At 30.3% G+C, this 15,040-nt stretch overlaps 1 protein-coding gene across 1 annotated transcript in view; it reads left to right on the top strand.

Annotated features, from left to right (window-relative positions):
* Positions 1 to 15,040, top strand: part of ZNF804A (zinc finger protein 804A) — a 469,228-nt gene that overhangs the window by 372,520 nt on the left and 81,668 nt on the right. Inside the window, exon 2 of the mRNA XM_003764031.2 lies at positions 3,148 to 3,291. Within this exon, the coding sequence (XP_003764079.1) occupies positions 3,148 to 3,291 (144 nt within the window). The remainder of the gene's footprint in view (positions 1 to 3,147; positions 3,292 to 15,040) is intronic.

Genomic DNA, 15,040 nt, shown 5'->3' with positions numbered 1-15,040 from the left:
CACCAAGAGCACTAACTCTACTACTTTGACAAATCAGTTCTTTCTGCTTCAGTTTCTTTTTTCATTTGTAAAATGAAGGAATTGTATTAATTTTTTTTCTAATTTTGTATCATCTTATCTATGCAGTGTATGTAATTTATCTTTCTTGTGTTGTCTTTCTTCAGAAGGAATTTCCTTCTACTTTAATTTCACAACTAATTTTATTTTTTATTTCCTAATCTAATAATTACCTCCAAAGTATTACAGCAGATATAAGAGAAATATATATTTATTATTTGGTAATTAATTGTAACTATCATTGAACATCTCAGACCTTTAATTTATATTTAAATGAAAGCATACAATTATTCTAGAATTTAATCCAAATGACTTAATGTATTTTATAAAAATAATTTTTTGTGAAAAAGTCACTGAACATTTTACTTCTTATTGTAGTTTTCTCTCTTCTTCTCTGAATGATTCCTGTAGACTTGGAGTCAGTCCAAAAACAAGTCTCTTCTCTATTCTACCATACAAATCTCTAAGATTAAGGTGCAGTAGGTGTGAACAACGGAGGCTTAAAACTTTGATATTGTTGTCAGAGAAATGAGTTAAACAAGAATATAGTTATCTTAATTGAGGGACTGAAAACTGATGTAGTAGAATACATATATGTGGAAATACAAGGAATAAAATTATCCTAGGGAAAAAATATAATTCACCATACAAATTGCCCAATTTTGCTTATAAATTTCACTTTTAAAAATCCTAACATTCCCTCTTTATCAGTCTGCAATGATTTTACCAAGACCATGGGCACAATACAACAAAATTCATATCCACAAAAGGGAAAAATTCAATGATTCATCTTTTGTTCACTCAAAGACAATCAAATATATTTGGTACCTTACTCAAAATCCTGAAAAACTATTGAATTGAAGAATTGAGTTCAATATGTGTAAATATCAGTCTAACTATCATATACTGAATGTCTCTATGATAAGATCCAGTAATTAATTATTATGCTTTTTGTTTGCCCCTCTGTAAATTTTTATTTGTTTTCTTTTGAGCTACTATAATGATATACAGTGATAGAATATTTTTGCCAGGGAGAACCAGACTCTGTTTCCTTTGAGCAAGATCCAGCCTTACCAAACAAAAATAAATGTGATAAACTTAAGATATATAGATAGATAGAAACACACACATACACACACACACACACACACACACACACACACACATATATGTATATGGGGAGAAGAGGAGGAGTAAATTAATTATTGGAGAAAACAAAATGGATTGATGAGAGGAAGTATTATTGGCAGAGAATCAGATGAACAACAGATTTATCCTCTATGAAGTCATTTAGTACTCATGCATTCTAAACTAAATATGGTTTTATCACTACTACACACAAGAAATAATGACACTGCATTTTCCACACCAAAACTGTCTTTTTCCATGATATAGTCATTCAAAGCAAATTTTGTAATTATCGAACACTACATTATCTATTTGGATAATTTTTGATTTTCAACAAATTTTTAAACATTTTTAAAGGATGAAGAAATGATAAGGAAGTGAATATTAATTTGATTAGGTATATTGATTTAATGGATAATATTTTTTTGTGGATTTTTATTTGGACTATTTTTTGTTATTTAATATTTACTAAAAATAATTTGTAAAAGCAGTTGAAAGAAAGTAGAAAGAAAGAAATCTATAGAAATCATAGATTCAAAGAGAAGAAAACCATAATGAATAACATCTCCATAGATTAAATGACAGCTAGAGAACCCAATTAGCATAGACTTAATTACAGTTTGACTGTGTGTGAATAATTAATAAGTTCATTGAAGCTGGGTAAAAGTCACTCATTAAGTTACACAAAGTGCCAACCAATAGTATGAGATACTATTCTAATTTGTTTTAAATTATTGCACCTTTCAGAATATCACCTCTCATCAGTGACTATGCATTTAAATGTGGGGGGTAGGGGGAAATTGTGAGGAAGAGCCTTAAAATGTGGTCTTGAAAGAAGATGCAAAATATAAATAAAGGGAAACATTAAGCAGGAGAAATGATGTTTTTGAGTGGTAGGTAGGACTACACCATTGCTATAGAAGATAAAGTAGAAGACATTTAGTGAACAAGGATATCTTAATAAAAGAATATTTTCTTCCTGGATGTGTTTGATATAGGTGTACTTAGAATTTACTCTAAAGGGAAGGAATTGTACTAATTATTTTTCAACATATATGGTTTCCTTAAATGTTTTCTTTATTATTTCAAACTGTCTTTTCACAAAGTCAAAATAACATCAGCTTAGTTTTTTTTTCCTTCACAAGCAAAAAAAAATGTGTTATCAGCCAGTTAGCATCAAGTAAAACAAAAGTAGATGTGAGCAAATAGATTTTTCATAATTTCAAGTAGTTGCTATGTCCTTAGTCATCTCTCATTTTGGGGGGTTATTGTTTTTGCTTTTTAATTTTTAGTTTAGAGATGTGGCAAAATATATTCTTATTTTTCAGCAAAGTCTAGAACAATTATTTTTTTAATAACATCATGAAGAGATTTGAAATCTAAATGAATAATTAATTTTGCATGAGGGAAGGTGAGATGTTTTTTGAATGATTCAGGATTGAAAATACTTAGTCTTCAAGAAAATTCTATTCTTTATTATACCATTTCAGATCTGTTTAAGGATCTCTGGGGCACATTGAAGTTGCTAGGATTTAAAAGTGGAAACTTATTATTGAAGACAGAAATGTGTACAACTATGCAGTCCTCACAATTCCCTCTCTGCTCCTCTAAAGGAGAATTATCTCAATTGAGTACTTCTATGCCTATCCTTATTTCAATATTATTTTCATCTTTCTACCCTTTCATTGTTTTCATGTTGACCTTAAACCTTCTTCAGTAAGTAAGGCGACAAGGGTTTATTAGCACTTTTTATGAAAAAGGGAAAGAGAAAAAAATACTTCTTTATGTAGGAACTTTACTTTTATTCCTTTTTTCATAATATATATATATATATATATATAGTATATATATATATGTATATATATATAAAACTAAAATATTGAACTCAATGTCCATTTCAATCCAACTAAAATAAGAAGGAGATCTAAAGTGTTTTCTCCTTTGTGGGATCTTTTTCTCTAGGATTATGCTGAGAAGGAAAACACAATAACAAAGGCTTTAGAAGACCTAAAGGCCAACTTCTACTGTGAACTATGTGACAAACAATATTACAAACATCAGGAGTTTGACAATCATATTAATTCATATGACCATGCTCACAAACAGGTAAGTGATGGATGTAAAAGACTAAAATAAATATTCTAAAAATATTTGATATTTCAAATCATCAGTAATGATTTATTTGTTTTGCCTATACTTTTTAGGGTATACATACACATGCACACACCAAATTTGTGTGTTTGTCTCTTTCTTTGATAACTAATCTTGAGAAAAGTTTTGAAAAAAATAAAATTTCAATTTGGGATAATTTTTAGTAAAAACAGCTTAAGAAAGAATGGAAGGGGATGCCTAAAAAATGGCCAACAAAAACAACAACAAAAAAGATTACAATGCTTCCATAGTGAAGATACATTTCATAAACACTGGTATTCTGAAAATAGTGTGAGGATGGTACATTTTCATAAATCCAGTAATTTTTAAAAAACGTATCTAATCAGTCATATTTGTCAAATGAAAATTGGTTTTCATCATGTTTTTTATTGAAAAGGTCTTATATGAGCATTACTTTTGAAGAATGAAAGAAAAATAACTCAGAATTCTAACACCCAAAATATTTTAGTTTTATGATGTCTAAATATACACAATATATATTATCATTTTATATCACTTTGCCCTTTTCTTTTATTTGTAAATGACCATATTAAATTTAGTACCAATGCTAAATGATGACATCCCTTAGATTATGTTTCAAAACAATGATTGTGATTGGTGAAAAATGACTAAAAGATACATTTTTTAGCAATATTTAGTTAGTTGATTCCAACACAAATTCCTTTTAGGATTTTATTCCTTGAAATTATAATTGTCTTTGATTATTGTATATGACCTTACTCTTATCTCCTGAAAATATTTAATCAATTATTAAGTCCTACAGATTATAACTCCAGAACATATCAAAATTCTACCCCCTTTTCTTTAACTACCTGGCCACCATACTATTTCAAGTCCTCATTAACTAGCCTATTACATTAGCCTATTAATTAGTCTTCTTATCTTTAATCTCTCCCAGATCTAATACAATCCTCCATAGACCTATAAAAATAATAACCCTAATGCATAGATCTAAACCATGTCATTTCCTTGCTCAATAGACTCTACAGCTTCCTCTTTAAAGCACTAATTAAAACCTTTTCTGTATAATGCTTTTCAAAACCTGGCTCTAACTTTTTGGTTGTTGTTCAGTCATTTTTAACTTTTTTTCTGACCTCATTTGCAATTTTCTTGAGAAAGATATTGGAAAAACTACAAAACACTTTCCACACAAATTAAGTCTGATCTAACCAACTGGAAAAATATTAAATGCTCTTGTATTGGGCGGAGCAAATATAATAAAGATGAGAAAGATATTGGAATGCTTTGCCATTTCCTTCTCCGGGCTATTTTACAGATAAGGAAACCTAGGCAAAAAGGTTTGATTAGTTTCCCAGAATCACATAACTAGTATCTATAGTCAGATTTGAAGTCAAAAAGATGGGTCTACCTTATTTCTAGATCAGTGTTCTATCTGCTGCATCAATTAACTGTCTTAATCAACTCCAAAATAATCATTTCTCCAACAACTATCATCAAGGATAAGAATATTTATTCTAAGGAAACATGTCTTCTTTTAACCTATATTGTATTCATCTAAGTCAATGGTTTCTAGATCAACAAAATCCATTGTTTATGATATTAAGGCTATTTCTTTGTTTTTGCTTATGCATGTATGACTTTAATAATACTTTAAACAATCTATATATGATATATATTTAAGCCAACTAACCATGATCTTTGAACATGATAATTCAGTGAGGATAATCTATTATTCAAAACTGTCAGGAATGATTAGTCAGTTAAACATTATATTCCAGATGTTTTGGTAACTATTATTATAGCATGGCTGTGGTTTTCTCTTCATTTAAAGTTATACAGAAAGTTAAAAACTGAGGGGAAAATACTTCCCAAAGACTCATTAGATATCTCTTCATTTCTTTTTTTAGACAGTAAACATTTACTGAATTTCTATATAATCTAAGACACTCCTATAAGGAAAACTTCCCTAGCTCCAACTGAGAAAAATGATCTTTGTTAAAGTTTTTATTTCTTGATTACAAAAAAAAATCACACCATTTTCCTATATTTCAGGAACATTATTGTAATCTTTCAGAATGTCACTTTATTATTCAGTTCATCTTTAATTAGTATTTTTAAAAGTCTATAGTATTACATATTCATTACTCACTTTGTGTCCCATCTGTATGTCTAGGTCTATTTGCTCCAAAGAATACCAGATTTTAATGTGCAGAAAGTGCACAAATTATTCTATGAACCCTTAAATGGTTTATAATTATACTTTATTTAAAAGCCTACAGAGAGAAACTATCTTATTCACACACACACACACACACACAAAAAAAAAAAAAAACCCAACATCCTATTAGAGACAAATAAATTACACTTTAGTTGCAGAATATTTTTTAAGCTATGCATACCTTAAGACTTAATTTGTGATAAAAATGCCTTCAGGAAATAACATACAAGGAAGAGTCAGAAATGAGACACATTTATTGGAAAGGGGAAAGATGCATTGAAAGTAAAACTACACTTCTGTTGTACTTCATTATATTTCAATATTTTTCAAGAATTGTAAATAATATCTATTTCAAATGTTCTATTGATGAGATTTAGCAATTTTTCAATGAAATAATTTCTTTGTTTCAGAGAAAATATTTATGTTATGCATTGTTGGTAAGCCATTATGGTTTGTTACAAATTCCATGCCTTTTATTTTAACAATAGTATTACATAGGGAAATTCTAAATTCCCATGACCATAAATTGCTTAAGTGTTTCTCAAGGATACATATTTGAAATTCAACCCAAATCCTGTAATCATAAAATACTGCCCTTTACAAAAAGGCACTGATTTCTGTACGAGGGAAAAAAAAAGTTTACATTCAACTACTTTCAAACTGATTCACTTTCCTCTGGAGTGAAGCGCCAGTGAATCCATTCACCTGGCAACTTATGGGCAATTCACAGTTATTTTCGCTGCAAGACATTTGCCACACTGATGGTATCTTGCAATATTTGGACATGTGAGAAAATGGAAAAGGGAAAGATTGCTTTACTGTAGCTGCTTCATAAAATTCTTAACTTTTTCTCTTCAAAAATCTTTGATGTGACTGAAATACTTCTCATAGGGCATTAAGTGACCTTCATCCAGAAGTTCAAAATTCAGAGCATTGCCTTATTTTGTTCTTCCAAGGAGATCAAGATCATATCATTTTTTTCTTCTTCAAAATCAAGTATTGCTTTGAGGACTTACATATAGAAATGAAGTAATTTTATGGAAAAGTTTGGAAACTCCTTAAGGCCTATGTTTAACTATCTAAATAACTAATTTTGATTTTTTGATTTGGGTTTCTAGTTCCCTAATAAATTTTCATCCAAATATTAAAATAACAGAAACCTACAAAACATAAAATCAATTTTCTATAGACAAGAGCTCTTTTGTTACTATATTGTTACTTCTAGTTATCCATGCTCTGCTAGAAAATGACAATGACATTTTTTCACTGGATATTAGTTTTTATATCTTTGTGAGTTTTTTTTTTTTTTTTTTTTTCTGAGACAATTGGGGTTAAAAGATTTATCCAGTTAAGTGTCTGAGGCCAGATTTGAACTCAGGTCCTCCTGACTTCAGGACTGATGCCCTATTAACTGTGCCACCAAGCTGCCCCTCTTTGTGAACTCTTTAATGAATAAGATGTTTCATTTTTCCTATATCAGTAAATTGGTTCTCTTTATGTCTGTTTTTAGGCTAGGGTTGGGAATATAATGTGGCCAATGCCATGGTTTTTTAATTTAACTTAAAAATTGTCAGCGATTCAAGCAAAATATAGAAGGTATTTAAGAATTCTGTTATACACTGATTTTTAGCTTCACTAGTAAAAATATTTGTTTAATTTTATTTGTTACTACTAGTTAATATAAAAATAATTTTAGAAATAGAATTAGCAGAGACATTCCTAAAATGGGTGTTATTCCTGTGGAGTAGACAGGAGCATGGGAAACTCATTCTCTTTCTCTATTCTCTGTCTTTGTCTCTGTCTCTGTCTCTCTGTCTCTGTCTCTCTCTTTATATATATATATATATATATTTATATATATATATACACATACACATATATGTACATATATATATATATATACATATATGTATGTTTGTATGGATGCATGTATGTCCATATATATGTATATTATATATATATGCATATATACATATATATATACTCTCCATAAATGCATAGATAGATACACATAGAATATTTAGACTTGTCCATAAATTCTGTCATAAATCTATTTATATTTTTTAATATATGTACGTTTAATCAGAAAGGCATGAATTGAAATCCTTCCTCTGTCAATAAAGTACTTATACAGTACTTCCCTCACAAGGTTGCTGTGAGTTATTAAATATAATGACACATAAATACTTTCATACAAAAGAAGGTAAAAATAAAAATACTGATTTCTTTCCCAAAACAAAAACAATTTTATATAGATGAAATTAGATTATAATGAATATTAAAGGTAACTAGCTTTCTAAGGGAAGAGAAGTCACTGAAGGGTAATAGCCTGAGGGTCTTATGGAAGGAGGAAGGAGAAGCTTTCATTTGCATAATACTTTTCTATTTCTTAACTACATTACCTCAAATATTTTGAATAATCTTATGAAGCAGATAGAAAAAAGATTTTTTTTTCATTTTACAGATAAATAAACTTTCAGGAAGATGAGGGGCAATATTTTCTTATCTTATAAATGTTCTTTTAACAGCCATAACAAGAAGTCCTCAAATCCTTCTAAACAACTGTTCAAAAAAGAATTCTGACAGAAAATAATATTTCATTATTTTTATTGACAAAGAAAAACTGGAATAAACAAGCCAACCAATAAATGGTGCATGATTTTCATTTGGCTTTAAAATTTTAAAATAGAATATAAATAAATCTAATAGTCCAGATTTTGGTAACACAAAAATAAAATGAGGTACATTGTAAAAACATAAGCTAGCAAAATCTGAAACACTGTCTTTCTGTTAAAGTACTTCCCACCTCATTCTGTATAAAGGAACAAATCCTTTCTATATTTGCTGATAAGTCCAAATAAAATGATTTTTTCTATTCTAGAATTACTTATTGTGATTCACCTGAACAAATTTCCTTATAAATTGGACTTGAATATGAAAATAAATGTTGCAAGGATTCAATCCAATCCCCTCATTTTACACTTGAAGAAAATAAGGCCTGCAAATTTTAAGACATTTGCCAAAAGTCAAATAGGCAGTAATGATCTGACAAAAATTTAATCTCAAATCTTCTGTCTCCAGAGCCAGAGTTTTTCTAACATATTATATCAGTTATGTATGCACATTCCTTCCCCAATTTTCAATTCAATAAACATTTACTAAGTACCTACTATATGCCAGAAAAGCCCCTAGAAAATTATGTCATATCTATCTTTGACTTCCCAAACCCAGTATTATTTAGTTTGAATGAAATGGTGAAAAATGGAAGGAGAGACAAGGATTTTCTATTGTTGAAATCAGAGTAAAGCTGAAAAAAAACTTCTAGTTATTAAATGACATGTTTTCCCAGAGTGCAGATCCTTCCATTTTAAGCAGTTCATTTTTTATTATAATGAGAAAAAGGCAATTGGTCAATGTCCATTTCCAGACTTAATTATCTTCATCTTTCAAAAATCTATTTTTTTGGAAGATCATGCCATATGACTATAGGATTATTTGAATGAAAAAGTATTTGAAAGGTAATGTGAGATAATGACATAATTTCTGGGCCTTGAATCAGAAAGGACAATTTTCTGTCTCCCTCAAACTGAGTTATTTTTGGGGTTGGATTTTCATTTTTTATGGAAAAACCAGGTAACAATTATTTTCTAGGGTGGATGAAAGTTTTAAATAGATAATATAAAGTTATTTGTAAGCTCATATGTATATATACACACATATATACACATATGTATATATGTCTATAAATATCAATAATAATTATTGTTGATAATATGTATCTCTATAATTATCAAAACATTGTATATTATAATATCAAGAATAATAATTATCCTTTTTTACTGGAGATTAGAATTCTAATTTAATCATTCATTAATTCATGCCACAAATATTTTATAATTTATTATTTGTAAAGCATTTTTGTCTTTTAATTCTAAAGCTATTAGTACTATGCCTGCCATGAAGGTCCTTAAGAGATGCTTATTGAATTAAAATTTGATAAGTGCTATGGAGGATATAAAGAATATGACATGTCCGTTTTCATGTTTTTCCTCCTCATCTTTTTTTTTTTTTTAAGTTTACCATCAGAAGGGTAATTAAAGGCCAAATGGCTTTAAAGTCAGTAAGATTTGCTTTTAAATCTTGCCTCTTAAACATACTAGATGTGTGTTTCTGAAGGAGACATTTACCCTCTTCCTTTCCCAGGCAACTCATGACTATAAGCTTGCCTAGTACAAAACAGTTGCTGAGTGGAGAAAGATTAACCAGCCAATAATAAAATTAATCTGGATCAAAAGAAAACAAGTAAATCCAAGTCTAAAACGTTCACAAATATTTCTTTTTTAGAATGTGGGAGAATATACAGAAAAAAAAAATTGCCATATATTTATATTCTTTCAGAATACATTGCTCACAAGCACATATGTTTCAGTCACTAGAAAAAAAATGAAGTAGCATTTCAAAGTGAATTTAATTTATATTAGAAGCAGAGACATTGTTTGGTGGAGTAGAACTGTCATATCAAGAAATATCCAGATGGACAAAAACTTCAAAGCAGTTGTATTCATGTTTTATGTAACTCAGATATAAAATTTAAAATTTCCAAGAGACTTTATAATCTAGTAGACTCTTCTCATCTCTGTTTAGGGCTTTAAAGAACAATTTATACCTCTTCAGAGAACTGCAGGGAGCTAAATTATCTCTGGCATTTTACAGCTTACATTTTATTTGCATAAAACTGTTGATTTTGAAAGGATTAAATTTTGTTCTTCACCCAAAGGCCAATTCTTATTATGTCTATGAAATCTGGAGCACTGCTGGAGCAATTCCAAACACTAGCTTCCAGGTGATAACTGGCACTGAGACTCTTCTGTGCCTACTCTCCATCCAGCTTTACCACATCAAGCTCTATATGTGTATGTTGGTCTTTCTGTCTCTTTTGCCCTCTTTCCCTTCCTCCACTTCAATTCTCTCTCTCTCTCTCTCTCTCTCTCTCTCGCTCTCGCTCTCGCTCTCTCCATTTCCCTCTACATTTTTTAAAAAAGAAATTTTTCTTTTATACTTTAGATCAATTTCCAATTTGGCACTCCCAAATTCACAAAATAATTGTAGTATCTATGTATAGTTCTATCTAATCAGAATTAAGCAATTATGGGATGAATTAGGGTTGTACAGATGGTCAGTTCAGATAACTGAGGCCAAGAAAGAGATTTTGATATTGTTAATTCACCATAATTATCAGTTTCTACTTTATAATGATTGCTATACACCTGGCATAAAAGAACTTTTTTTTTCTTGCAGAAGCTGAAAAAGCAGAAAGTATTATTGAATAATTCCTGCAGCATTATAGACATGAATTCATTATGAATTCTTAGGAAATTAGTATTTTTATAGATAAACCATCTATGTGAGATAAAGATTTTATATTAGTTCTTATTTTAATTCTGATATTAAATAGCAAATAGAATGGGTATGTACATAGTAAAAGGGGGATTGCTTATTCATCAAACTGCAGATCTCTTATGTATTACTTGTTTTTCCTTTAATAATAACAACTTGTAGTTTTCAGAACTGATCCTGCTTGTTTGGCTTTGTATTTGGATGGATATCAAATTTTATCAAAACCCCCCTGGAATAATGGTTGGTCATTGTACTGATTACAGTTCTAAAATATTTCAGTTAAGAATGGACAGACCAGTTTACAAGATATGAACATACTTGCTTTTCCACAGCTCCTCCAGCAATTTAAGTTTTCTTTTTTTGCCAATTTTATACTTTTGAGTTTCTTTAATTTGCATTTCCCTTATTATTGATAATTTGGAAGATTTATTATAGCATGCATTTCCTCTTTTGAAAAAAGTTTATAGCCTTAGTACTGGCAGTGCAAAGGGTATACAGTTTTATAGCCTTTTGGATATAGTATCAGAGTGTCCTCCAGAATGCTTGGATCATTTCACAACTGGGACAGAAATGCCATTTGCATCAAGAAAAAGAATGATGGAGACTGACTATAAATCAATGCAAGCTATGTTCCCTTCTTTTTTTCTATGTTCCCATTCTTTTTCTCTTCCATTCTTTTTCTTGATGCAGATGGCATTTTCTGTCCCAGGTCTATTGGGATTGCTTTGTATTATTTAGCCATTGGCAAGAACTAAATCTTATAGTTGATCATTGCACTTTCTTGATATTGTTATGTGCAGTTTATTCCTGGTTCTGCTTGTTTTACTTAGCATCAATTCACATAAATCTTTCCCAGCCTTTCTACAAATCAGGTTGTTCATCAGTTTTTATAAAATAATAATATTTTGTTAACTTCGTATACTGCAGTTTACTTGGCCATTACTCAATTGATGAGCATTTGCTCTTTTTCCAATTCTGTATTACCATAAAAAGAGCGGTTACAAACATTTTTTGCACATATGGGTCCTTTTACTTCTTTTATAATTTCCTAAGTTTACAGCCTTATTAGTGGCAGTACAAAGGGTATAAAGTTTTATAGTCTTTTGGGTATAGTACCAGAGTGTCCTCCAGAATGCATGGATCATTTCACAATGCACCAAAAATGCTTTAGTTTCCCAATTTTAACACAAAATTATTTACAAAATAATTTGTCATTTTTTCTGTCATTTTAGCCAATCTCAGAGGTATGAGGTGACATTTCAGAGTTGTTTTAATTTGCATTTCTCTAATAAATAATACTTTAGAGCTTTTTTCATATAAGTATAAATTACTTCAATGTCATCATCTGAAAGTTTTCTGTTTTTTATGTTATATATATTTTATTTTTATTTTTTTATTTTTTTAATTTAATAGCCTTTTATTTACAGGATATATGCATGGGTAACTTTACAGCATTAACAATTGCCAAAGCTCTTGTTCCAATTTTTTACCTCTTACCCCCCCACACACCCTCCCCTATATGGCAGGATGATCAGTAGATATTAAATATATTAAAATATAAATTAGATACACAATAAGTATACATGACCAAAATGTTATTTTGTTGTACAAAAAGAATCAGACTCTGAAATATTGTACAATTAGCTTGTGAAGGAAATTAAAAATGCAGGTGTGCATAAATATAGGGATTGGGAATTCAATGTAATGGTTTTTAGTCATCTCCCAGAGTTCTTTCTCTGGGCATAGCTGGTTCAGTTCATTACTGCTCCAAGAAATGATTTGGTTGATCTCGTTGCTGAGGATGGCCTGATCCATCAGAACTGGTCATCATCTAGTATTGTTGTTGAAGTATATAATGATCTCCTGGTCCTGCTCATTTCACTCAGCATCAGTTCGTGTAAGTCTCTCCAGGCCTTTCTGAAATCATCCTGTTGGTCATTTCTTACAGAACAGTAATATTCCATAATTTTCATATACCACAATTTATTCAGCCATTCTCCAACTGATGGACATCCATTCAGTTTCCAGTTTCTAGCCACTACAAAAAGGGCTGCCACAAACATTCGTGCACATACAGGTCCCTTTCCCTTCTTTATAATCTCTTTGGGATATAATCCCAGTAGTAACACTGCTGGATCAAAGGGTATGCACAGTTTGATAACTTTTTGAGCATAGTTCCAAACTACTCTCCTAAATGGTTGGATTCGTTCACAACTCCACCAACAATTCATCAATGTCCCAGTTTTCCCGCATACCCTCCAACAATCATCATTATTTTTTCCTGTCATCTTAGCCAATCTGACAGGTGTATAGTGGTATCTTAGAGTTGTCTTAATTTGCATTTCTCTGATTAATAATGACTTGGAGCATCTTTTCATATGACTAGAAATAGTTTCAATTTCTTCATCTGAGAATTGTCTGTTCATATCCTTTGACCATTTTTCAATTGGAGAATGGCTTGATTTTTTATAAATTAGAGTTAATTCTCTATATATTTTGGAAATGAGGCCTTTATCAGAACTTTTGACTGTAAAAATATTTTCCCAGTTTATTGCTTCCCTTCTAATCTTGTCTGCATTAGTTTTGTTTGTACAAAAACTTTTCAGTTTGGTATAATCGAAATTTTCTATTTTGTGATCAGTAATGATCTCTAGTTCTGCTTTGGTCATAAAGACCTTCCCCTTCCACAGGTCTGAGAGGTAAACTATCCTATGTTCCTCTAATTTATTAATAATTTCATTCTTTATGCCTAGGTCATGAACCCATTTTGACCTTATCTTGGTGTACGGCGTTAAGTATGGATCAATGCCTAGTTTCTGCCATATTAGTTTCCAATTTTCCCAGCAATTTTTATCAAACAGTAAGTTCTTATCCCAAAAGCTGGGATCTTTGGGTTTGTCAAAGACTAGGTTGCTATATTTGTTGACTGTTTTATCCCTTGAACCTAATCTATTCCACTGATCAACTAATCTATTCCTTAGCCAATACCAAATAGTTTTGGTAACTGCTGCTCTATAATATAATTTTAGATCTGGTACAGCTAAGCCACCTTCATTTGATTTTTTTTTCATTAATTCCCTTGAAATTCTTGACCTTTTGTTTTTCCATATGAATTTTGTTGTTATTTTTTCTAGGTCATTAAAATAGTTTTTTGGGAGTCTGATTGGTATAGCGCTAAATAAATAGATTAGTTTAGGTAATATTGTCATCTTTATTATATTTGCTCGCCCTATCCAAGAGCATTTAATATTTTTCCAATTGGTTAGATCAGACTTAATTTGTGTGAAAAGTGGTCTGTAATTTTGCTCATAAAGTTTCTGATTTTCCCTTGGCAGATAGATTCCTAAATATTTTATATTATCAGTAGTTACTTTAAATGGAATTTCTCTTTGTAACTCTGACTGTTGGATTTTGTTAGTGATATATAAGAATGCTGATGACTTATGTGGGTTTATTTTATAACCAGCAACTTTGCTAAAGTTGTGGATTATTTCTAATAACTTTTTAGTAGAATCTCTGGGGTTCTCTAAGTATACCATCATGTCATCGGCAAAGAGTGATAATTTGGTTTCCTCATTGCCTATTCTTATTCCTTTAATCTCTTTCTCAGCTCTTATTGCCAAAGCTAGCGTTTCTAATACAATATTAAATAGTAACGGTGATAGTGGGCAACCTTGTTTCACTCCAGATCTTATTGGGAATGGTTGCAGTTTGTCTCCATTACATATGATGCTTACTGATGGTTTTAAATAGATGCTGCTGATTATTTTAAGGAAAAGTCCATTTATTCCTATACTCTCAAGTGTTTTTAATAGGAATGGATGTTGGATTTTATCAAATGCTTTTTCTTCATCTATTGAGATGATCATATGGTTTTTGTTAATTTGGTTATTAACATGGCCAATTATATTGATAGTTTTCCTAATATTGAACCAGCCCTGCATTCCTGGTATGAATCCTACTTGATCATAGTGTATTATCTTGGAGATGATTTTGCGTAGTCTTTTTGCTAATATCTTATTTAAGATTTTAGTATCAATATTCATTAGGGAGATTGGTCTATAATTTTCTTTCTCTGTTTTCAGCCTACCTGGTTTAGGTATCAGT

Source organism: Sarcophilus harrisii, chromosome 3, assembly GCF_902635505.1.
Source record: "Sarcophilus harrisii chromosome 3, mSarHar1.11, whole genome shotgun sequence".
Taxonomy (NCBI): Eukaryota; Metazoa; Chordata; class Mammalia; order Dasyuromorphia; family Dasyuridae; genus Sarcophilus; species Sarcophilus harrisii.
Note: the sequence above shows the minus strand (reverse complement) of the source record. Positions and strands in the feature narration are given on the sequence as shown.